Source organism: Lithobates pipiens, unplaced genomic scaffold (assembly GCF_037356315.1).
Source record: "Lithobates pipiens isolate NorthernLeopardFrog02 unplaced genomic scaffold, aLitPip1_a1.2 Scaffold_41, whole genome shotgun sequence".
Classification (NCBI taxonomy): domain Eukaryota; kingdom Metazoa; phylum Chordata; class Amphibia; order Anura; family Ranidae; genus Lithobates; species Lithobates pipiens.
In genome coordinates this window covers 3420028-3443198 of record NW_027507861.1, presented here as the reverse complement: position 1 = coordinate 3443198, position 23171 = coordinate 3420028, and the positions used below count along the sequence as shown (strand labels likewise).

At 39.5% G+C, this 23171-nt stretch overlaps 1 protein-coding gene across 3 annotated transcripts; it reads left to right on the top strand.

Moving 5' to 3' along the window:
- The first annotated feature begins 1541 nt into the window (after positions 1-1541).
- On the top strand, positions 1542-15941 carry LOC143956813 (olfactory receptor 52A1-like). Of its 3 annotated transcripts, none has more exons than XM_077466986.1 (2): positions 1542-1687; positions 14353-15904. In XM_077466986.1, the coding sequence occupies exon 2, from the start codon at positions 14417-14419 to the stop codon at positions 15392-15394; it is 978 nt and encodes a 325-aa protein (XP_077323112.1). In that variant the 5' UTR covers positions 1542-1687; positions 14353-14416; the 3' UTR covers positions 15395-15904. The 3 variants fall into 3 exon arrangements, with proteins under 3 accessions (XP_077323112.1, XP_077323114.1, XP_077323113.1); XM_077466988.1 differs by having other exon boundaries at positions 1548-1687; positions 14392-15941; XM_077466987.1 differs by having other exon boundaries at positions 1548-1653; positions 14353-15939.
- Positions 15942-23171: the final 7230 nt, after the last annotated feature.

Genomic DNA, 23171 nt, shown 5'->3' with positions numbered 1-23171 from the left:
GACACCGACTTTTCACTATTTCACACATGGCTCCTGTTAGACATGTGCAGAATGAAATATTTTTTTTTTTTTTCGATTAGTTTTGAGTCGGTATTTACATAAATTTGTATAGTGAAATTCATTTAATTCTCTTATGGATTTTTTTTTTATTTGAATTTGAATTTATTCATATTTTTCAAATTCGAAGAATTCAAATCGATTCAATTTTAATTTGAATTCCATTCAAAATCAAATTTATTCTATTTATATTCTAATTCAAATTTTGAAAGATGGTTATATTCTTTCTATTTTATTCTATTCTATTGTTTTTTCTATTTTTTTTTTATTTTCTACTCTATTTATTTTGTATTCTATTCTTTTCTTTTCTATTATATTCTATTATTTTATATTCCAATTCAAATGTATTCTATTCATAATCTGAATTTCAGAAGAGGGTTATAATGTTATATTGTTTCTATCCTATTCTATTTGTTTTTTTTTTTTTTTTTCTATTAAATTCTTTTCTATTATTTCATTTTTTATTCTATTCAAATTTATTATTTTTGAAATCAGAAATTTCTATTCAAAATTTTCTATTCTAATCTATTCTTTTCTATTTTATTCAAAATCAAATTTATTCTATTCAAAATTCACATTTTCAGAAGAAGGTCATATAATTTCTATTTTGTTCAATTGCTTTTTTCTCTATTCTTTTTTATTCTTTTCCATTCTATTCTTTTTTTTTTTCTATTCTATTCTTTTCTACTCAAATTTAAATGTATTATTTTTGAAATTTGAATTTCAGAAGATGGTCTTTCTATTTTATTTTATTATTTATTTTTTTATTTTTTTATTCTATACTATTCCTTTATTTTTTTTCAAATATTTTTTATTCTGTTCTTATATTTTCTATTTTATTTGTTTCTGTTTTACTCTTTCATATTCTATTCTTTTCTATTGGATTATTATCTATTATATCCCTTTATTGTCAATAAAATGTTTTGCCGTTCTTTTATTTTCTATTCCGTTCTGTTTTACTCCATTATATTCTCTTATTTTCTATTATATTGTTTTCTTTTATATTCCTTTGTTTTATATTATAATTTTATTCTCTTCCGAAGTTCAAATTCGATTTGAAAACTATTCAAATTTGATTAAAAAACGATTCGAAAACTATTAAATATATTTTTTTATAAATTTTAACTTTGTTGTTTCGAATTTGTTTACATTTGTTGCCATCGTAATTTGGAAAGTGGGATACATCTGATTTTCAAAATACCAAAAAATTTGTCCAAAATTTTGATTTGGAACGAAACATTTCTAGCTTTTGTGATGTTTTGCCAAATACAGAAAGTTCCCAAAGCCAACCATGAAAATGATGTGAATATATTTTTTTCATTTCTGTTTGGTTGGTATTTCTATATCTGATGTTTATTTCCAACACACAAATCTCAGACCATCCAATTATAATGATGTCGGGGGAGGTGGCGGTCCGTTGGGTCTTGTAGACGGCGGCCGTCCTCGGGAAAGCAGACCGGTGATAATTCTCAGTCGGTATTAATATAAGACGACTGCAGCTCTGTATGAAGAGGGAAGACGGGACGGGAGAGATGAGATCTGATCACTCATTATATTGGAAGGATAAAGGAAAGTATTCCATGGAGGGTCTTTATTGTACGTATTGAAGGACCTCGGGACATAAAATCCGGTAATACAATAAGAGAAGATGTTTTTATGATTGTGACCCCGGTGTGATCCCCACATATGTTACAATCCCTTCTTATCGTCTCATTATTATAATGTCTTCATTTTAAATTATTATTAAAGAAGGCTTTCAGTTACTTATATTGTCTTTTTTTATTTTATTTTATTTTATTTTATTTTTTTAAGCAATCCATAGGCAAAAAACAAACAAAAAAAAAACAATTTTGTATTAGTTTAAAAAATAATTGCTACTATTGATAAAAAGTATAAACGTTATTCTGAAGGTTGTCCTATTTACCATGACACTACAAAGCTATTTCTCTCTAAGCCCTTGTACACACGGGTCGGACATTCCGACAACAAAATCCGTCGGATTTTGTCCGACAGATTTTGTCCGAAACTGGTGTTGCGTACACACGGTCGGACAAAGTTGTTGGAAAATCCCAATCGTTTGTAACGTGATGACGTTATTTGGTTGCGATGGGACTACGTTCAGGCTAGTAGCCAATAGCTTTGGTCTAGGAATTTGATCTGAGCAATGCGTGGCGCTTTGTCCGATCGGAATTCTCTACAAACGATCGGACAAAGTCCGATTGGATCGTGTTGTCGGAAAATTTTATAGCCCAGCTCTAAAACTTGGTCGGTCGGATATTCCGACAGGAAACAGTCCGATTGGAGCCCACACACGGTCGGATTATCCGACAACGCGGTTCGATCGGATATTTTCCGTCGGAATGTCCGACCGTGTGTACAAGGGCTTACACATAATAAAAAAAAACATAAAGGCTTTTTTTTTTTCAATGTTGTGCTTTTTTAATACAAAAAGTAAAAAATAAAAAAAAAAGTAAAAAATGCAAATGAAAAGGTTTAAATATTATTAGGTTGTAGAACAGAACTAAACAAAAAAAACAGGAATATAATATATATAATAATATAATATATATAATATATATAATATAATATATATATATATATATATATATATATATATATATATATATATATATATATATATATATATATATATATATATATATATATATATATATATATATAATATAATATATATATATATAATATAATATAATATAATAATTATAAGCAGGGAAGGGTAATAAGGAGTTCATTAGGGCTGATTAGGGTAAACTAAAGGTTAGGAAAAAGTTAAACAGGAACACATTATATTATTTATTTTAGGACAGACAAGGCTTCCATTAAGTTATATTGTCTTGAAAAAAATGATTTAATTTTTTTTAAGTAATCCATAGAGAAAAAAAAAAATTTGTGAGGCTGCAGACGGGCGCTGACCTTTAAAATGTAAAAAAAAAAAAAAAAAAAGTAAAAAATGCTAATGAAAAGATTTAAATATTATTAGGTTGTAAAACCGAAATAAACCAAAATAAATAAATAAATAAATCAGGAATATAATTCTAAGTAGGGAAGGGTAATAAGAAGTTAATTAGGGCTTTTATTTAAAAAAAAAAAAAAATAACAGCCTTTTTTCAATGTTGTGCTTATTTTAAAATACAAAAAGCAAAAAAAAAAAAAAAAAAATAAAAAAAAAAAAACAATGCAAATGAAAAGGTTTAAATATTATTAGGTTGTCGAACAGAACTAAACAAAAAAAACAGGAATATAATATATATAATAATATAATATATATAATATATATATATATATATATATATATATATATATATATATATATATATATATATATATATATATATATATATATATATATATATATATATATATATATATATATATATAATAATTATAAGCAGGGAAGGGTAATAAGGAGTTCATTAGGGCTGATTAGGGTAAGCTAAAGGTTAGGAAAAAGTTAAACAGGAACACATTATATTATTTATTTTAGGACAGACAAGGCTTCCATTAAGTTATATTGTCTTGGAAAAAATGATTAAATTTTTTTTAAGTAATCCATAGAGAAAAAAAAAAAATTTGTGAGGCTGCAGGCGGGCGCTGACCTTTATTTTGCTTCAAAGTTCCTTATTTAAAATGTAAGGTTTTTTTTCCCTGAAACATCCCTCTTAAAATAAATACGGTAAATATCCCAGAGTTTGTAGACGTTTCACAGAAAAAATTGAGTACTGTCCGTGATACTTTTTTTGTTTGCACTAACATAACATTTTTCAGGACAAGCTTTCGGGGTATGTCCCCTTCTTTAAAGTCCAAGCAGTACTGATTTACAAATTTTTAAGCAGAATGTAAAAACAAAACAAACAAAAAAAACACCTCTGAGGGGAAAGAAGAGAAAAAAAACAACAAAAAAAAAACACATACAAATCAATGGCAATAAAGATAAGAGAAGGGTTAGTGAGATAAGACAGAGGGAGAGCTATGGAATGGAGGGGGGGGGGGTTGCTAGTCACAGAGGGGGTTGTAAAGCTTTAGTATAATGAGTAAGGAAACCTATATCTAAATTCAGGCCATTCTTTTTTTGTGTCAAAAAGAATTATCATTCTTAGTTCAAAGGTTTTCCTTTCCTGGATAGTTCTGAAATTCCCTTTCAGAACTAAAACATTGAGGTCTTCTATAGTGCGGTCCGGTTGAGAGAAGTGATGTCCCCCAGGTGTACATAAACTGTCTTCTTTATGTTCCTTGATGGTGTGTCGGTGTAAATTCATCCTCGTTTGCAACTTCTGTCCTGTTTCACCAACATAAGATCCTTTGCTGCACCTTTTGCATTGGATGAGGTACACAACATTACTGGAGGTACAGTTGTAAGATCCCATGATATTGAAGGTCCCGTTTGTGTGTGTGTGGGACACTTTTGGATAGATGGATCTGGTTGCATAGTTTGCAGTGCTTTTTATTGCAGGGTTTGCTTCCATTATTTGTGATTTCATAATCAGAGTGAAGTTTCCTGCTGATTAGTTTGTGTCTGAGGTCGGGTGGTTGTCTGAAAGCCAATAATGGGGGTTGTTGGTGTAAAGGTAGGTCCTTGCTCTGTTAGGTGCTCGATTTCCCTCTTACTATCTTGCCTAGGCCGTGGTCTGGATGAACTTGGGAGTCCCGTTCACCGGTGAGATAACCAAGACTCATACACGAGATGTATGTGAACAATGATTACATTTAATGTTTTGAATACAACAGGTTATATGCTGAGACAGTTGGGGTGGCACCCTGTGGAGGAGCCAATCAGGGATCCCCTCGTAGCTATACACCAAACTTTTCCTAGTAACAGGTTTATTGACAGAACAAGCAGAATAAGCAGAAATCGTGTCTTCATGGCAAAGCACATCATTAACCTTCACACGAGATAAGAATGAGACTACAATATTCATCAACATTGTGCTGGTAGCCTGTGATCCAGACGTTCTAGGTCACAGACGCAGTTAAGGGAATGTGAGATGACCGTAAGTCTGGCTTTCTTTGCACAAACTCTCATGCCCAAGGGCATTCTAAGAAAACAGCATATTTCCCAGATAGAGAGCAGCTATGTCTTAGTACTTAGAATTCTAACTTGGTCATACAAAGTTTAGAGATGGAATACAGTATAACAAAATGGAGACTTGATAATCCTTATAGTTGGAATATTCCTTTCAGAGTGTCATCCTCTGTTATAATGGGTTGTAAATCTTTGATTATCTTTTTGATCCCTTCTAGTGTTGGGTTGTATGTGGTGACTAGAGGTACTCGGTTATTTGTTTTTTTCTCTGTGTATTGGAGGAGATTTTCTCTTTGGGTTTTCAAGGCTGTGTTTATGTTGTTGTTGATGGTTTTCTCTTTGTAACCTTTCTTGTGGAAGGAGTCTGCCAGTGTTCTGAGATGTTTATCTCTGTCTTCTGGGTCTGAACAAATTCAGTGGTATCTGATGGCCTGGCTGTGTATGATGGTCCGTTTAGTGTGTTGCGGGTGGAAACTGGAACTGTGAAGATAGCTACATCGGTCAGTCGGTTTTCTGTATATCGAAGTGCGAAGCTTGTGATCCCTGATGTATACTGCAGTGTCTAGGAAGTTGACATGTGTGTCTGAATACTCCATTTTTAGTTTAATAGATGGGTGAAAATTGTTGATCAATGAGAAGAATTGGTTTAGATTTTCTTCACCTTCAGTCCATATCATGAAGATATCATCAATATAGCGATAATATCTGTATGGCTTTTGTTGTATGCTGTTCAGAAATTTGTCCTCCAGGTCAGCCATAAATAAGTTTGTATATTGGGGTGCCATTTTGCTACCCATAGCAATACCCATACACTGGAGATAGATGTCATTATTGAAAGTGAAGTAGTTGTGTGTAAGAATGAATTCGATGAGCTGTGTCACATCCTCAGCAGTGTATTTCTGGTTTGGTGAGGATGATAAGAATCTGTGACATGCCGACAACCCATCCTTGTGAGGGATGTTACTGCACAGAGATTCTACATCCATGGTGACTAGAAGTGTATTTGATGGTAATTGTTGTATATTGTTAAGCTTGTTCAGAAAATCAGTGGTGTCTTGTAGGGAACTCGCAGTGTTCATGACTAAAGGTTTTAACATGTTTTCTACAAGGCCTGAGACGTTTCACAGAAACCAATCACTGTACACATATTGGGATTTTTTTTTTTGTTTGTTTTTTTAGCAAGGGCAGGTAGCAGAATATATTTTGGCCTAAATTTATGGCAACATTTTATTTCATTGAAACTATTTTATGACAGAAAGTAATTTTTTTCTATGTTTCTAAGATATCCTTTTTTTTTTTTTTTTTTTTTCTTTTCCAATATTTACAAACTCTGTAATTAGGAAAAACATTTTTTTTTTTTACTTTACTGCTTAAGCTCTGTAAGATTTTATTCCTTCTTGACCAGGATGATATTTTTTCCTATTCAGCACTAAGCTTTTTTAACTGGTAGTCTTACAACACTGTACACAAAATTACATTTATATATTTTTTTCACACACACACATAGCCTTATTTTGGTGGTATTTGATCACCGCTGGGGTATTTTATTTTTGGGGATATAAACTAAAAAAGAGAAAAAAATTGAAAAAATAAACCAAAAACAAAACAAAACAATATCTTGTCATAAAATAGTTTAAATTAAATACAATTTTGCCATAAATTTAGGCCAAAATGTATTCTGCTACCTGCCTTTGTTAAAAAAAAAAAAATCCCAATATGTGTACAGTGATTAGTCTGTGTGAATGTTATATCGTCTACACACTCTGAGATTACCGTATTTATCTGCGTATAACACGCACATTCATTTTAAGAGGGAAGTTTTAGGAACAAATAAAAAAATCTAAATAAGGAACTTTAAAGCAAAATAAAGGTCAGTGCCCATCTGCAGCCTCACCATTGCCATCAATGCAGCACCCTCGCCATTTCCTTCAATGGAGCACCCTCGCCATTGCCATCAGTGCAGCAGCCTCGCCATTGCCATCAGTGCAGCAGCCTCGCCATTGCCATCAGTGCAGCAGCCTCATCATTACCATCAATATAGCATCTTCACAATTTCCCCAATGCAGCAGCCTCACAATTGCCATCAATGCAGCAGCCTCACAATTGCCCCAATGCAGCACCCTTCCCATTGCCATCAATGTAGCAGCCTCGCCATTGCCATCAACGGAGCAGCCTCACAATTGCCATCAATGCAGCAGTCTTACCATTGCCTTCAATGGAGCACCCTTGCCATTGCCATCAGTGCAGCAGCCTCGCCATTGCCATCAGTGCAGCAGCCTCGCCATTGCCATCAGTGCAGCAGCCTCATCATTACCATCAATGTAGCAGCCTCACAATTGCCCCAATGTAGCAGCCTCACCATTGCCATCAATGCAGCAGCCTCACAATTGCCCCAATGCAGCACCCTTCCCATTGCCATCAATGTAGCAGCCTCGCCATTGCCATCAATGTAGCAGCCTTCTCCATTGCCAACAATGCAAACAGCCCCACCATTGCCTTCAATGGAGCAGCCTCCCCATTGCCATCAATGCAACAGCCTCCCCATTGCCATCAATGCAGCAGCCTCACAATGGCCCCAATGCAGCACCCTCGCCATTGCCATCAGTGCAGCAGCCTCGCCATTGCCATCAGTGCAGCAGCCTCATCATTACCATCAATGTAGCAGCCTCACAATTGCCCCAATGTAGCAGCCTCACCATTGCCATCAATGCAGCAGCCTCACAATTGCCCCAATGCAGCACCCTTCCCATTGACATCAATGTAGCAGCCTCACCATTGCCATCAATGTAGCAGCCTCGCCATTGCCAACAATGCAAACAGCCTCACCATTGCCTTCAATGGAGCAGCCTCCCCATTGCCATCAATGCAACAGCCTCCCCATTGCCATCAATGCAGCAGCCTCACAATGGCCCCAATGCAGCACCCTCGCCATTGCCATCAATTCAGCAGCCTCACCATTGCCATCGATGCAGCAGTCTCACCATTGCCATCAATGCAGCAGCCTCACCATTGCCATCGATGCAGCAGCCTCAGCATTGCCTCAGTGCAGACTGATCGATGCCCATCTGCAGCCTAGAGGGGATAGGGAGGGGGGTGGGACAAGTGCCGACAGATAACATACAGTGAGAATCTCCTATGATAGACAGAGCAGTGGTCCAATGGCAGCCCAGGAGACGGGACTTCCTATTACAGAGGCCGCCAAGTAGACAGGAGATTCTCACTGTATGTAATCTGATAGCTGTGGGCCAATCACAGCATTTGGAAACAGAGCTGTTATGAATATATTCATTCATAACAGCTTTGTTGACATTGTGATCATGTGATCTGCAATCTGCTGTGGGGGGGGGGGGGCAGTGCCCCTAACCCTGGAGCAGGTACATGATGTACATGTATGTTATTGTGCCCACATGTTCTGCCCTGCTGCAGTGTATATACTGTGTCTGGTCGGCATTTGGTTAAACAGTGTTAGCTTAAAAAACAGTTACACAGGATAGGAAATTTGGCCAGCAAAAGACAGATGAGAGCTTTTCATCAGAAAATGCGACCGTGTGTAGGCTCCATCGGAATTTAGCTGTCCGAATTCCCGCCAGCAAAAAATTTGAGAGCAGGTTCTCAATTTTTTCAGAAGGAAAGACTTTCTATTGGAAATTTCGATCATCTGTGGCAATTCAAACGCGCAAAATTCCGACGCATGCTCAAAAGCATTGAACTTCATTTTTGCGGCTCATCGTAGTGTTTTACGTCACCTCGTTCTTGACGGTTGGAATCTGGTATGACCGTGTGTAGGAAACACAAGCTTGAGTGGAATTCCATCGTGAAAATCATCCGAGCTTTTTCCAAACATAATTCTGATCGTGGTGTGACCGTGTGTAGGCAACACAAGCTTGAGAGGAATTCCATCGGGAAAACCACCTGAGCATTTTCCGACCATAATTCTGATTGTGGTGTGACCGTGTGTAGGCAACACAAGCTTGAGCGCAATTCCGTTGGAATTCCATCAGGAAAACCACCAGAGCTTTTTCCGAACATAATTCTGATCATGGTGTGACCGTGTGTAGGCAACACAAGCTTGAGCGCAATTCCGTCGGAATTCCATCAGGAAAACCACCAGAGCTTTTTCCGAACATAATTCTGATCATGGTGTGACCGTGTGTAGGCAACACAAGCTTGAGGGCAATTCCATCTGGAAAACCATCAGAGCTTTTTCCGACCATAATTCTGATCATGGTATGACCGTGTGTAGGCAACACATGCTTGAGTGTAATTCCGTTGGGAAAACCATCAGAGCTTTTTCCGAAAATAATTCTGATCGTGGTGTGACCGTGTGTAGGCAATACAAGCTTGAGCGTAATTCCATCGGAATTCCGTCGGGAAAACCACCAGAGCTTTTTCCGACCATAATTCTGATCGTGGTGTGACCGTAAGTAGGCAACACAAGTTTGAGCGTAATTCCATCGGAATTGCATCGGGAAAACCACCAGAGCTTTTTCCGAACATAATTCTTATCGTGGTGTGACCGTGTGTAGGCAACACAAGCTTGAGAGGAATTCCATCGGGAAAACCACCAGAGCTTTTTTCGACCATAATTCTGATCGTGGTGTGACCGTGTGTAGGCAACACAAGCTTGAGCGCAATTCCATCTGGAAAACCATCAGAGCTTTTTCCGACCATAATTCTGATCGTGGTGTGACTGTGTGTAGGCAACACACGCTTGAGTGGAATTCCGTTGGAATTCTGTCGGAAAAACCATCAGAGCTTTTTCCGGCCATAATTCTGATCGTGGTGTGACCGTGTGTAGGCAACACAAGCTTGAGTGTAATTCCGTCGGGAAAACCATCAGAGCTTTTTCTGAAAATAATTCTGATCGTGGTGTGACCGTGTGTAGGTAATACAAGCTTGAGCGTAATTCCATCGGAATTACGTCGGGAAAACCACCAGAGCTTTTTCCGACCATAATTCTGATTGTGGTGTGACCGTGTGTAGGCAATCAAAGCTTGAGCGCAATTCCGTCGGAATTCCGTTGGGAAAACCACCAGAGCTTTTTCCAACCATAATTCTGATCGTGGTGTACGCAACATGACTGAACATACAAAGTATGAATTTTATTCTATAATTTTCCCTATTTAACATGACATTACAAGACATTTTCTTTCCTACGTTTTTTTACCAATTCTGTGATTTTGTTTAATGTAACATTTTTCTGAACCAAAACACAAAACAATGGTTAGAAAAACAGAAATAAAAAAAAAAAAAAAAAAAAAAAATATTAAACGGAGAAGGTAATAGGAAGGTAATTAGTGTGGATTCGGTTAAACTAAAGGTTAAAGCTGAACCTTTAGTCATTTTTTTTTCAACTTTCCATCTATTAAATCTTCTGTCCTTGTAGTTTTAACTTTAAGGGAGATTTCTGCAGCATATTTGACAAATACAGAATCACAGTATATATAAAATAATATGCAAAGTGGTTTGGAGGGAAGCTTCAGAATGGCAAAGATGTTTTTTTATTACACATTATGTGAGCAGACTGCAGTTCCTCTTTAATGATGGGTAAAAGAGGAAGACGGGTATTACTTTTTATAACTTGTCAGTTTGCTTTAACTGACATCATCTGCAGATTGCTGAAGTTTATCCCTGTGATCTACAGCTAAATGCAACAGAGAGGAAACATAAGTAACAACGAGCTGTGTCTAGTGTAACAGCGGGCCAATAAAAACCTCTGCTTGTGTCCAGGATGAAAAATGTAAGGAAATTGGGCCAGCTGAAGCACATTGTCTGTTATTGGGGGTCTATATAAACTCCCAGCATGCTCAGGAGTTGTGCTCAGCCCTGGATCCAGATTCCGTGTATGTCAGACTGGGGAGCACTGAAATACGCGAGTGGTGAAGGACAAAGACCTGAGTGGTGAAGGAAAAAAGACCTGAGTGGTGACACACAAAGACCTGAGTGGGGAAGGACAAAGACCTGAGTGGTGACAGATAAAGATCTGAGTGCTGAAGGACAAAGACCTCTGTGATGAAGGACAATACCTGAGTGGTGACACACAAAGACCTTAGTAGGGAAGGACAAAGACCCGAGTGGTGACAGATAAAGACCTGAGTGGGGAAGGACAAAGACCTAAAGGGTGAAAGACAAAGACCTGGGTGGTAATAGACAATACCTGAGTGTTGACGGACAAAGACCTGAGTGGGGAAGGACAAAGAGGTGAGTGGTGAAGGACAAGACCTGAGTGGTGAAGGACAAAGACCTGAGAGGTAAAAGACAAATACCTGAGTGCTGAAGGACACATACCTGAGTGGTGAAGGACAAAGACCTGAGTGATGAAGGACAAATACATGAGTGGTGACACACAAATACCTGAGTGGGGAAGGACAAAGACCCGAGTGGTGACAGATAAAGACCTGAGTGGGGAAGGACAAAGACCTAAAGGGTGAAAGACAAAGACCTGGGTGGTAATAGACAATACCTGAGTGTTGACGGACAAAGACCTGAGTGGGGAAGGACAAAGACCTGAGAGGTAAAAGACAAATACCTGAGTGCTGAAGGACAAATACCTGAGTGGTGAAGGACAAAGACCTGAGTGATGAAGGACAAATACATGAGTGGTGACACACAAATACCTGAGTGGGGAAGGACAAAGACCCGAGTGGTGACAGATAAAGACCTGAGTGGGGAAGGACAAAGACCTAAAGGGTGAAAGACAAAGACCTGGGTGGTAATAGACAATACCTGAGTGTTGACGGACAAAGACCTGAGTGGGGAAGGACAAAGAGGTGAGTGGTGAAGGACAAGACCTGAGTGGTGAAGGACAAAGACCTGAGAGGTAAAAGACAAATACCTGAGTGCTGAAGGACACATACCTGAGTGGTGAAGGACAAAGACCTGAGTGATGAAGGACAAATACATGAGTGGTGACACACAAATACCTGAGTGGGGATGGACAAAGACCCGAGTGGTGACAGATAAAGACCTGAGTGGGGAAGGACAAAGACCTAAAGGGTGAAAGACAAAGACCTGGGTGGTAATAGACAATACCTGAGTGTTGACGGACAAAGACCTGAGTGGGGAAGGACAAAGACCTGAGAGGTAAAAGACAAATACCTGAGTGCTGAAGGACAAATACCTGAGTGGTGAAGGACAAAGACCTGAGTGATGAAGGACAAATACATGAGTGGTGACACACAAAGACCTGAGTGGGGAAGGACAAATACCTGAGTGGTGAAGGACAAAGACCTGAGTGATGAAGGACAAATACATGAGTGGTGACACACAAATACCTGAGTGGGGAAGGACAAAGACCTGAGTGATGAAGGACAAATACATGAGTGGTGACACACAAATACCTGAGTGGGGAAGGACAAAGACCTGAGTGATGAAGGACAAATACATGAGTGGTGACACACAAATACCTGAGTGGTGAAGGACAAAGACCTGAGTGATGAAGGACAAATACATGAGTGGTGACACACAAAGACCTGAGTGGGGAAGGACAATACCTGAGTGGGGAAGGACAATACCTGAGTGGTGAAGGACAAAGACCTGAGTGGGGAAGGACAATACCTGAGTGGTGAAGGATGGATACTGTTTGGTGGCACTTCTGGTTTGGTGGTAACTTTACATGCAGGGAATTAGGGGCCTGGATCGGCAGTAGATTGCTCCATTTGTGTTGGGGATCTTGTACGTTGGTAAGACACCGAGTGGTAAGGTTTTATTTTCTAGTTTATATTTTTGTATTTTTCTGTCTCCTGTACATTGTATATACTGTATATAGTTCTGTGTAAATATATTGCGTATGTGCTTCACCGAGAACCAACATATCTTAAGAGTCAAAAATGTCACTCATTTTGAGAGAAATGCACATCTGTGTTATTAAGGCCGGTGTTCTGGCAAAATGAGCAACCTGGCAGAATGTGTAACCCGCGTCACTTTCTGTGACATGAAAATCAGCTGTATCACCAAACTGGGCTCACTGCGCATGCGCAACACAACATTAATACATTCAGTGGCTGACGTCGGTGCACAGAGGAATTTGCCTGACAAAATGCTCGACCAATTACTGCACATGCTCACGGCAGAAATCAATTAACACTTACGAAATTTACATTGCTAAGAATACCAAACAAACAAAGTAACTGAGCAGGTTGCTCATTTTGTCAGAACACCACCTTGTAGATTTAAATATACTATATTTATGTACATAAGCTCCCTCGATTACTGAAAATAGTTTGCTAATTCAAAATGGGATTTGGTGTAGCAAGATGTCCGCTGCCCCGCCTTGCTACTGTAGGTGTGATGAGGTCGAGTGTAAGGTGTACCAAGATGGGCTTAGCAACGTCAATTTCGTAAGTAGTTGATTTCTGCCGTGCCCATGCGCATTAGCCGCTTAAGCATTTTATCAGGCAAGTTCCTCTGTGCACCGAGGTCAGACACTGAAGGCATTTATGACGCGTTGCGCATGTGCAATGAGTACGCTTTGGCGATACAGCTGATTCTACATCACATGAAGTGATGCGGGTTGCACATTCTACCAGGTTGGAAGAGTTGCTGAGAGCTCATTTTCAAACGCACCTCAACAGCAGAAAACTTCTGACCAAAAATGAACAATTATAACAAGCTTTGCAACAAACATTCATTGGAAGAGGGTGTAGAAGCAGGTGCAACAGAGCCTCGCAGCACAACAGAGGGCCCAAAAAATAAGCCAAGGGCCCCACGGGGAATTGTTGTTGCAGCAGAGCCAAGATTTTACACTCTCCAGTTTTATTAAGTCAACCCTGTTGGCTTTCTGAGTAAGTAGCCTATTGCTAAAGGTGATGACCCTGAGATTTTTTTGACCACTTCTTAACAACTGTCGAAAGAGAAAGTTGGCTAAAGAATAGTAACCTAGAATGTTGGTCACATTATTATCTGGAAAGTCCCAAAAGGCCATGCGGATCCAAGAGGCTATCCTCACGAATATAGTAGAAATATAGGCACATCTGGGTGTAACCCTGGATGTCCAAGCTCAGCTTGTTCACAAATGGACTCATAGACTAGGAAAACCACCCTGAATATATATATATATGACCGCATCCAGTACAGCATGCTTATTGTGTTTAATACAAAGTCAACATGTTCCTAGTCAAATATATATATTTTTTTTAATTTATTCATCAATTACTGTATTTACAGACCAAGTAATGTTCTCCTATTTTAATAAATACATACTTTTCATTTGTATACATACTCCAGTCATAATTCTAAGTCTTCTGTCCCATTAGGTAACTTAGGTGACCTCATAGTATATTAATCCTCCACAGAGAACCGTGAACTTGGGTGTAGAAGATGGTCAACGGTGAAATAAACAACATCAAAGTCAATGGCACGTTCTATCCCACCTCATTCATCCTGGTTGGGATTCCCGGACTAGAAGGAGTTTATAACTGGGTAGGTCTCGTTGTCTGCTTATGTTATGTCCTGGGATTGTTGGGAAATATGATGCTCCTAGCTATCATCTCAGCATCTCCTGTCCTCCACAAGCCTATGTTTATTTTTCTTTCTCTGTTGGCCTCCAGTGATGCTCTTTTGTCTACAAGCATTGCCCCAAAAATGCTGTCTATCTGCTGGTTCCAGCAGAGACACATTCGTTTTGAGTCATGTCTCCTCCAGATGTTCTTCCTCCATTCCTTCACCAGCTTCGAGTCGGGACTTTTGCTTGGCATGGCATTTGACCGTTATATTGCTATCTGCCAGCCGCTCAGCTATGGGTCCATAATGACCAACGCCATCATCATGAAACTGGTCATCTTCTTAGTGCTCAGAGCGGTCACTTTGTTTTCTCCCTGCATAATTTTGATACAGAGATTTCCAGCATTTAGAACCAACATTGTGCCCCATTCATACTGTGAGCACATGGCGATTGTGAAACTTGCTGCTGCCGACATCAGAATAAACAGCGCTTTGGGGTTGGCTTTGGCATTCACAATCTCAGGAACAGACTTGCTGTTTATCCTGGTATCCTACTGCGCCATCTTCCACGCCGTCTTCAGACTTCCATCCAAAGAAGCCCGACTGAAGACCTTTAACACCTGCATACCTCATATGTGCATCTTTCTAAGTTTTTATGGTCTGGCCATCTTCACTTTCCTGTCCCACCGGTATGGGGGCAAAAGGATTTCACCTTATGTTCACATAATTCTAGCCGATACGTACACTCTCGTTCCTCCCATGCTAAATCCAATTATTTATGGAGTGAAGACCAAACTGATCCGGGAGCAAGTCTGGAAAGCTTTATCTACATATCAAAGACTTCAAGTAAAGTGACTGAATATGTAGAGCTGATGTATGTTCATCCTGAATTATTCAGATTCACAAAATAAAAAAATATTTGCAGAGGTCTGATGGGTTCACCTAAAATTTGCTCCAAGTACGTGTGTCTGTGGAGAGATATTAGAGTGCAAGCTCCTCTGGTGCAGAGACTAATGTGACCGGCTTTGTATTCTCTCTACAGCACTACCGTACTGTCAGAGCAAGCGGTAATTTATTATACTGTGAGACATGTTCGAGACATGTTTTTTGTGCAGCACTGTGGTATATGTGAGCTATATACAGGTCCTTCTCAAAAAATTAGCATATTGTGATAAAGTTCATTATTTTCTGTAATGTACTGATAAACATTAGACTTTCATATATTTTAGATTCATTACACACAACTGAAGTAGTTCAAGCCTTTTCTTGTTTTAATATTGATGATTTTGGCATACAGCTCATGAAAACCCAAAATTCCTATCTCAAAAAATTTGCATATTTCATCCGACCAATAAAAGAAAAGTGTTTTTAATACAAAAAAAGTCAACCTTCAAATAATTATGTTCAGTTATGCACTCAATACTTGGTCGGGAATCCGTTTGCAGAAATGACTGCTTCAATGCGGCGTGGCATGGAGGCAACCAGCCTGTGGCACTGCTGAGGTGTTATGGAGGCCCAGGATGCTTCGATAGCGGCCTTAAGCTCATCCAGAGTGTTGGGTCTTGCGTCTCTCAACTTTCTCTTCCCAATATCCCACAGATTCTCTATGGGGTTCAGGTCAGGAGAGTTGGCAGGCCAATTGAACACAGTAATACCATGGTCAGTAAACCATTTACCAGTGGTTTTGGCACTGTGAGCAGGTGCCAGGTCGTGCTAAATTAGCTATCACAATATGCTAATTTTTTGAGAAGGACCTGTAAATCCTTCATAATTAAACAGTCTCATTTCTGTTTTGCCATGGGGTAACAGAAGCAAGGGTGTGCACAACATAGGGGGAACGTAAAATAGAAGTATGGCCAGATCTACCTTGCTGCCTGATTGACAGCTGACTCCACCTACACACGTAGCCGACTATCCAGTGGACTTAGTCTGGCAGACTTTCCAAACTAGCTACTTGCCCACACACGGCACTTTTTCAGCAGACTAATACGGCGTACTAAGTCCGCCGGACTATCCGCCGTACTTTTGAAATGAACGTACTCGCCCACACACGCGGAGGAAAGTCCGCTCATTTTGAGCGTGTCTCCAGGTAGCCGGGGCCAGCGAAGGAGGCGTCACTGGCCCCGTCACCTAGTATGGAGTTAAAGGGGAATCCCTACGCCGAAAAAAATTGGCGTGGGGGTCCTTCCCAGGTCCATATCAGACCCTTATCCGAGCACGCTACCCGGCCAGCCAGGAAAGGGGGTGGGGATGAGAGAGCACCCCCCCGAGCCTTGGGGAAAGGGGGGAAGGATGCTGGGACTGTGACATCATAATGGGCGGGGACATCACCACCCCAAAGCACCTTGTCCCCATGTTGATGAGGACAAGGGCCTCTTCCCGACAACCCTGGCCGTTGGTTGTCGGTGTCTGCGGGCGGGGGGCTTATTGGAATCTGGGAGCCCGACGCTGATTTTTTGGCGTAAGGATTCCCCTTTAACTCCATACCTGGTGACGGGGCCAGTGACGCCTCCTTCGCTGGCCCCGGCTACCTGGAGACGCGCTCAAAATGAGCGGACTTTTCTCCGGGCGGGAAAAGTCCGTTCATTTCAAAAGTACGGTGGACTGGCACACACATGGCCGCATTGTCCTCCAAAATGCGAGTCCGGCGGACAGATTGGAGTGCAAAAATACTTTCTTAGTCCGCCAGACTTTTGGGTAAAAAAAGTCCGCCGGAGCCTACACACGGGGGGTTGACTTTTCCACCGGATTGTTTGATCGTGTGTACGAGGCATTAGTGTGTGGCTGAGAGTCAGACCCAGATGCACCTGCCCCCTCCACAATCTGGCACTTTATAGAGCGCCGGAGGAACAGACCAGGAACTGTGTGATCAGAGGTCATGTGATCACTCAGTTCTCAGTCTTATGCAGCGTACACACGAGCGGACTTATCGACGGACTAGGTCTGACGGTCTTTCCGACTGACTTTCGGCGGAGTTCCATTGGACTTTCTGAATGAACGGACTTGGCCACACACAATCACATCAAAGTCCGAAGGATTCAAACGTGATGACGTACGACCAGACTAGAATAAGGAAGTTCATAGCCAGTAGCCAATAGCTGCCCTAGCATTATTTTTTGTCCGTCGGACTAGCATACATAGGAACGGATTTCTCGGCGTTCCGGTGGGAAAATTTAAAACATGTTTTATTTCTAAAGTCAGCTGGATTTTTGGCAAGCAAAGGTCTGATGGAGCCCACACACGATCGAATTGTCCAAGGGACTTGTTCCGTTGGACCTTTGCTGTCAAAAAGTCCGGTCGTGTGTACACGGCATTAGAGCTAACATGAGACAGCTGCAATCATCACACCGATGGAGGTAAGTATGTAGTGTTATGTTTTTCATCATACTTCTTCTTTATGCAGAAGAATGCTCAGGAATTAATTGTATCTGATGTTTGAAGAAAGGAGTTCCGGGAACACATAGGAAGGAAATAATAGATGGCACCACTCCACTCATGCAGACCTTCGGAAAACCCAGGTCCTCTCCACATAGCTTACCAGTCTCATACTGGTTTGAGTTATCTGCTTGCAGTATATCAAGAGTGGCAAATCTGCCAGTATTTGGGTACCAAATGCATAAGGAGACATATGACTGTTCACCACAAAGCTCAGTAGTAGCAGCAAATTAATATTGGTTTGGTAACAAAAGGCCCCCGGTCTTCCTCCTTCTCACTCCTCCCTCTCCTTCTCCCCCTACTCTATATGAAACTCCATCTGCTTCCACTGCAACCTCTGGGGCCTCAAGAAATAGGGATGGAAGTCTGATAGGGGTTTAGTAGGCCTACCTTACAGCATTTGAAGTGGGGATGAGGGTTGCCAAGTATATCTCCAGCACATCTTTGTCCAGGCAATTGTCTATTCCCCAGCTGGTGGAGCAGGAGAAAGAATATTTACACAATTGCCCTCATTTCCCAATGCCAGCTTGGCAAATGTGTTGGCCTTACAGCTGCTGTTGTTCCAGATGTTGGCTTCTATCCTCTTCCACTACTTTTGGGCCAGTTCTTCACCACCTGGGACAGATGTCCAACCACCATTTTTTTCTCCACAAAGCTGCCCCTGCTGTCCACCAACATGTGGAAGTTAATGGATCCATGTTGCTGGACCACACGTATAGCAGCAGGATCCACGTGACCAAGTATGTTATATATCTTTAATAAGCACAATGGGAAATCTGTCGACATCAAGGAAGAATGCCGGATGGGGCACATGGCTGGAGCTGGTGGTGACACAAATGAAATAAACAGAAGGATTATTGTAACAAATTACCTTTATTGGCTTACAGAATCCATAAAGTACAAAAATATCACACAAACATTAAACAATATCCCTCACCATTTCTCCACATTAAAAGACAATGTTGTCTTGTCACAATACACAGACCGATCATCACTGTGGTCACTAGACGTGTGCATTCGTTTTCGTCCGAATGCATTTGCGTCCAAATTTCGGATTTTTTCGTTATCATTTTAACAAATGATAACGAAAGTGCAGAATCCGAAAACCGAAAGATCCGACATAAACAAATGCTTTATTTTTGTTTTTCGTTGTGACAACAGTTCGATATAGATAGGAGATTCGTCATGACGCCGACAATAGCGATCTGTGTCCATCGAACCTGTGGTCGAATGTGCCTAACCTTAGCTCTATTAGTCCAAGATTATTCTACATAGAGAGAAAAGATTCGAGATAGATAGACAAGATTCGACATAGAGAGAAAGGTTTTGACATAGAGAAAAAAGATTTGAGATAGAGAGACAAGATTCGACATAGAGAGAAAAGATTCGACATAGAGAGGAAAGATTCGACATAGAGAGAAAGGATTTGAGATAGACAAGATTCGACATAGAGAGAAAAGATTTGAGATAGAGAGAAAAGATTTGAGATAGAGAGAAAAGATTTGAGATAGAGAGAAAAGATTCGACATAGAGAGAAAATATTTGAAATAGAGACAAGATTCGACATAGAGAGAAAAGATTTGAGATAGACAAGATTCGACATAGAGAGAAAAGATTCGACATAGAGAGAAAAGATTTGACATAGAGAGAAAAGATTTGACATAGAGAGAAAAGATTTGAGATAGACAAGATTCGACATAGAGAGAAAAGATTTGAGATATAGAGAAAAGATTTGAGATATAGAGAAAAGATTTGAGATAGAGAGAACAGATTTGACATAGAGAGAAAAGATTCAAGATAGAGAGAAAAGATTCGACATAGAGAGAAAAGATTTGACATAGAGAGAAAAGATTTGACATAGAGAGAAAAGATTCAAGATAGAGAGAAAACATTCGACACAGAGAGAAAAGATTTGACATAGAGAGGAAAGATTCGACATAGAGAGGAAAGATTCGTCATAGAGAGAAAGGATTTGAGATAGACAAGATTCGACATAGAGAGAAAAGATTCGACATAGAGAGAAAATATTTGAAATAGAGACAAGATTCGACATAGAGAGAAAAGATTTGACATAGAGAGAAAAGATTTGAGATAGACAAGATTTGACATAGAGAGAAATGATTCAAGATAGAGAGAAAACATTCGACACAGAGAGAAAAGATTTGACATAGAGAGAAAAGATTCGACATTATAGAGACAATAGCAAAAAAGGTCCAATGTGCCTAACCTAACTCTATTAGTCCAAGATTATTCAACATCGAGAGAAAGGATTCTACATAAATATTCAACGAAGCAGTCGCCACGAGCGGACATTTATGGTCAAATGCTCCGCCCATAGGCTATAGAAGACTTCTAATGTCAGTTGACTAGTAATAATAATTAATAAATATAATTATTACTAGTGTCATCCAACATTAGAATTCTACTATAGCTTGAAGGCGGAACATTCGGGCGGAAATGTACGATTCGACATAGAGAGAAAAGATTTGACATAGAGAGAAAAGATTTGAGATAGACAAGATTCGACATAGAGAGAAAAGATTTGAGATATAGAGAAAAGATTTGAGATATAGAGAAAAGATTTGAGATAGAGAGAACAGATTTGACATAGAGAGAAAAGATTTGAGATATAGAGAAAAGATTTGAGATATAGAGAAAAGATTCGAGATAGAGAGAACAGATTTGACATAGAGAGAAAAGATTCAAGATAGAGAGAAAACATTCGACACAGAGAGAAAAGATTTGACATAGAGAGAAAAGATTCGACATAGAGAGGAAAGATTCGACATAGAGAGGAAAGATTCGACATAGAGAGAAAGGATTTGAGATAGAGAGAAAAGATTTGAGATAGAGAGAAAAGATTTGAGATAGAAAGAAAAGATTTGAGATAGAGAAACAAGATTCAACATAGAGAGAAAAGATTCGACATAGAGAGAAAAGATTTGACATAGAGAGAAAAGATTTGAGATAGACAAGATTCGACATAGAGAGAAAAGATTCGACATAGAGAGAAAAGATTTGACATAGAGAGAAAAGATTTGACATAGACAAGATTCGACATAGAGAGAAAAGATTTGAGATAGAGAGAACAGATTTGACATAGAGAGAAAAGATTCAAGATAGAGAGAAAAGATTTGACACAGAGAGAAAAGATTTGACATAGAGAGAAAAGATTCAACATTATAGAGACAATAGCAAAAAAGATCCAATGTGCCTAACCTAACTCTATTAGTCCAAGATTATTCGACATCGAGAGAAAGGATTCGACATAAATATTCAACGAAGCAGTCGCCACGAGCGGACATTTATGGTCAAATGCTCCGCCCATAGGCTATAGAAGACTTCTAATGTCGGTTGACTAGTAGTAATAATGAATAAATATAATTATTACTAGTGTCATCCAACATTAGAATTCTACTATAGCTTGAAGGCGGAACATTCGGCCGGAAATGTACGATTGCGGCGTCCTACAGCTTAGCTGCTCCGTCAAATCTTCTTATAACATTCGACAGACACCATGAGCCTTCAATGACAGATTCCACCTTAATTATTTCAGATTTTCGGACTAATGCATTTTTTAACGGAACAAAATAAATAAAAACGAATTTTGGGAGTAACTAAATAAATTTATGGACGAAAACGAAATTCCGAAACAAAATATTCAGTGTGCACATGGCTAGTGGTCACTACGTGTAAAAGTAGCAACCCTAAGCTAGATAACATGCAAAATCCAAATGAAGTCTACAAGAAGGTACAGGGTTGCTTCACCAAACACACCGCCCTACAAACACGTACCTAACACATTACTGTTCAGTGTAATGAAAAAGACCATCAAAGTAATTCATCTTTAATAAGAAGACCACCCCCTCCATGGCTTATGCCACATACACCACACGGTCAGAAATCCGGCCAGAAAAAGACCGATGAGAGCTTTTCATCAGAAAATGCGACCATGTGTAGGCTCCATCGGAATTGAGCTGTCCGAATTTCCGCCAGCTAAAAATTGATAGCATGTTCTCAATTTTCCCGACTGAAAAAACTTTCTATCGGTAATTCCGATCGTGTGTAGGCAATTCCGACACTCCAAAAAATAACGCATGCTCAGATTCAACTACAAGACAGAAGCTATTGGCTACTGGCTATTGAACTTCCTTTTTCTAGTCGCGTCGTACGTGTTGTACGTCACCACCTCTAAACTATCGGAATTTGGTGTGACCATGTGTAGGCAAGACAGCTTGAGCGGAATTCCATCGGGAAAACCATCAGAGCTTCTTCCGACGAGAATTCCGATCGTGTGTACGCGGCATTAGACTCTCCTCCCAGTCTCGTCCACTAATAAGAGGAGATATTATCAGGGGTCACAGCCATAATACTATTGCAGAAGGAATAGCAATGGTAAACCAAAGTGGACAGAACTTGGAGTAATGTGCAATAGAATTTCTCAACCCCAGCCAAAATATTCCTAACAGAATAAAGCGAACCATAATCCAAAATCATTTATACAAAAATCCCAAGAGAGAAAGGGAAAAAGGGCCAATGGGGCTGGGGGGGTAACTAACCCCCTGGACTTTAAACGGTATCAAATCAAATAAATCAAAACTTATATTATAAAAGAATTTATTGTTGTAATTTAAACCATAAAAATGAAAAGACACAACATCAGTATTGAAACACGACCATAAATATGGGCATGCATAGGTACATAAAATACGTAAATGCATAGAAAATGACCAATCCTATATATAAAAACAGAGATAAGCTGCGATTCTCAACATGTTTCGCTCATTCGAGCTTCCTCAGGAGATATTGCAGCCCACAGTAAATGCTAAAACAGCAGAAATACAAAAAGAAAGACATAGAAATACAAATGGGTATTCATACAAATAAATGATCAAAATACAAATCAAAAAATATAATTTCAGAAGGACATAAGAAACATATATATTGAACTAGAGCACAAAAATTATAATAATCCAAAGTCAGTTCACCTCTCCATATCCATAAACCAAAGAGGTTAAAGAACTAAATCTCATCAGTACAATGGAGGCAGCCGGCAGTGTTGGCTTGAACCCACACATATGAAGCGGCACAGATAAGGACGGGATGCAGCTTCTGGGCAAAACAGCTTATAACCCCCCCCCCCCGCTGGGTAAAGAGGAATTTCCTTATAACCCGCTGCTCTGTAAATTGGCTTTTC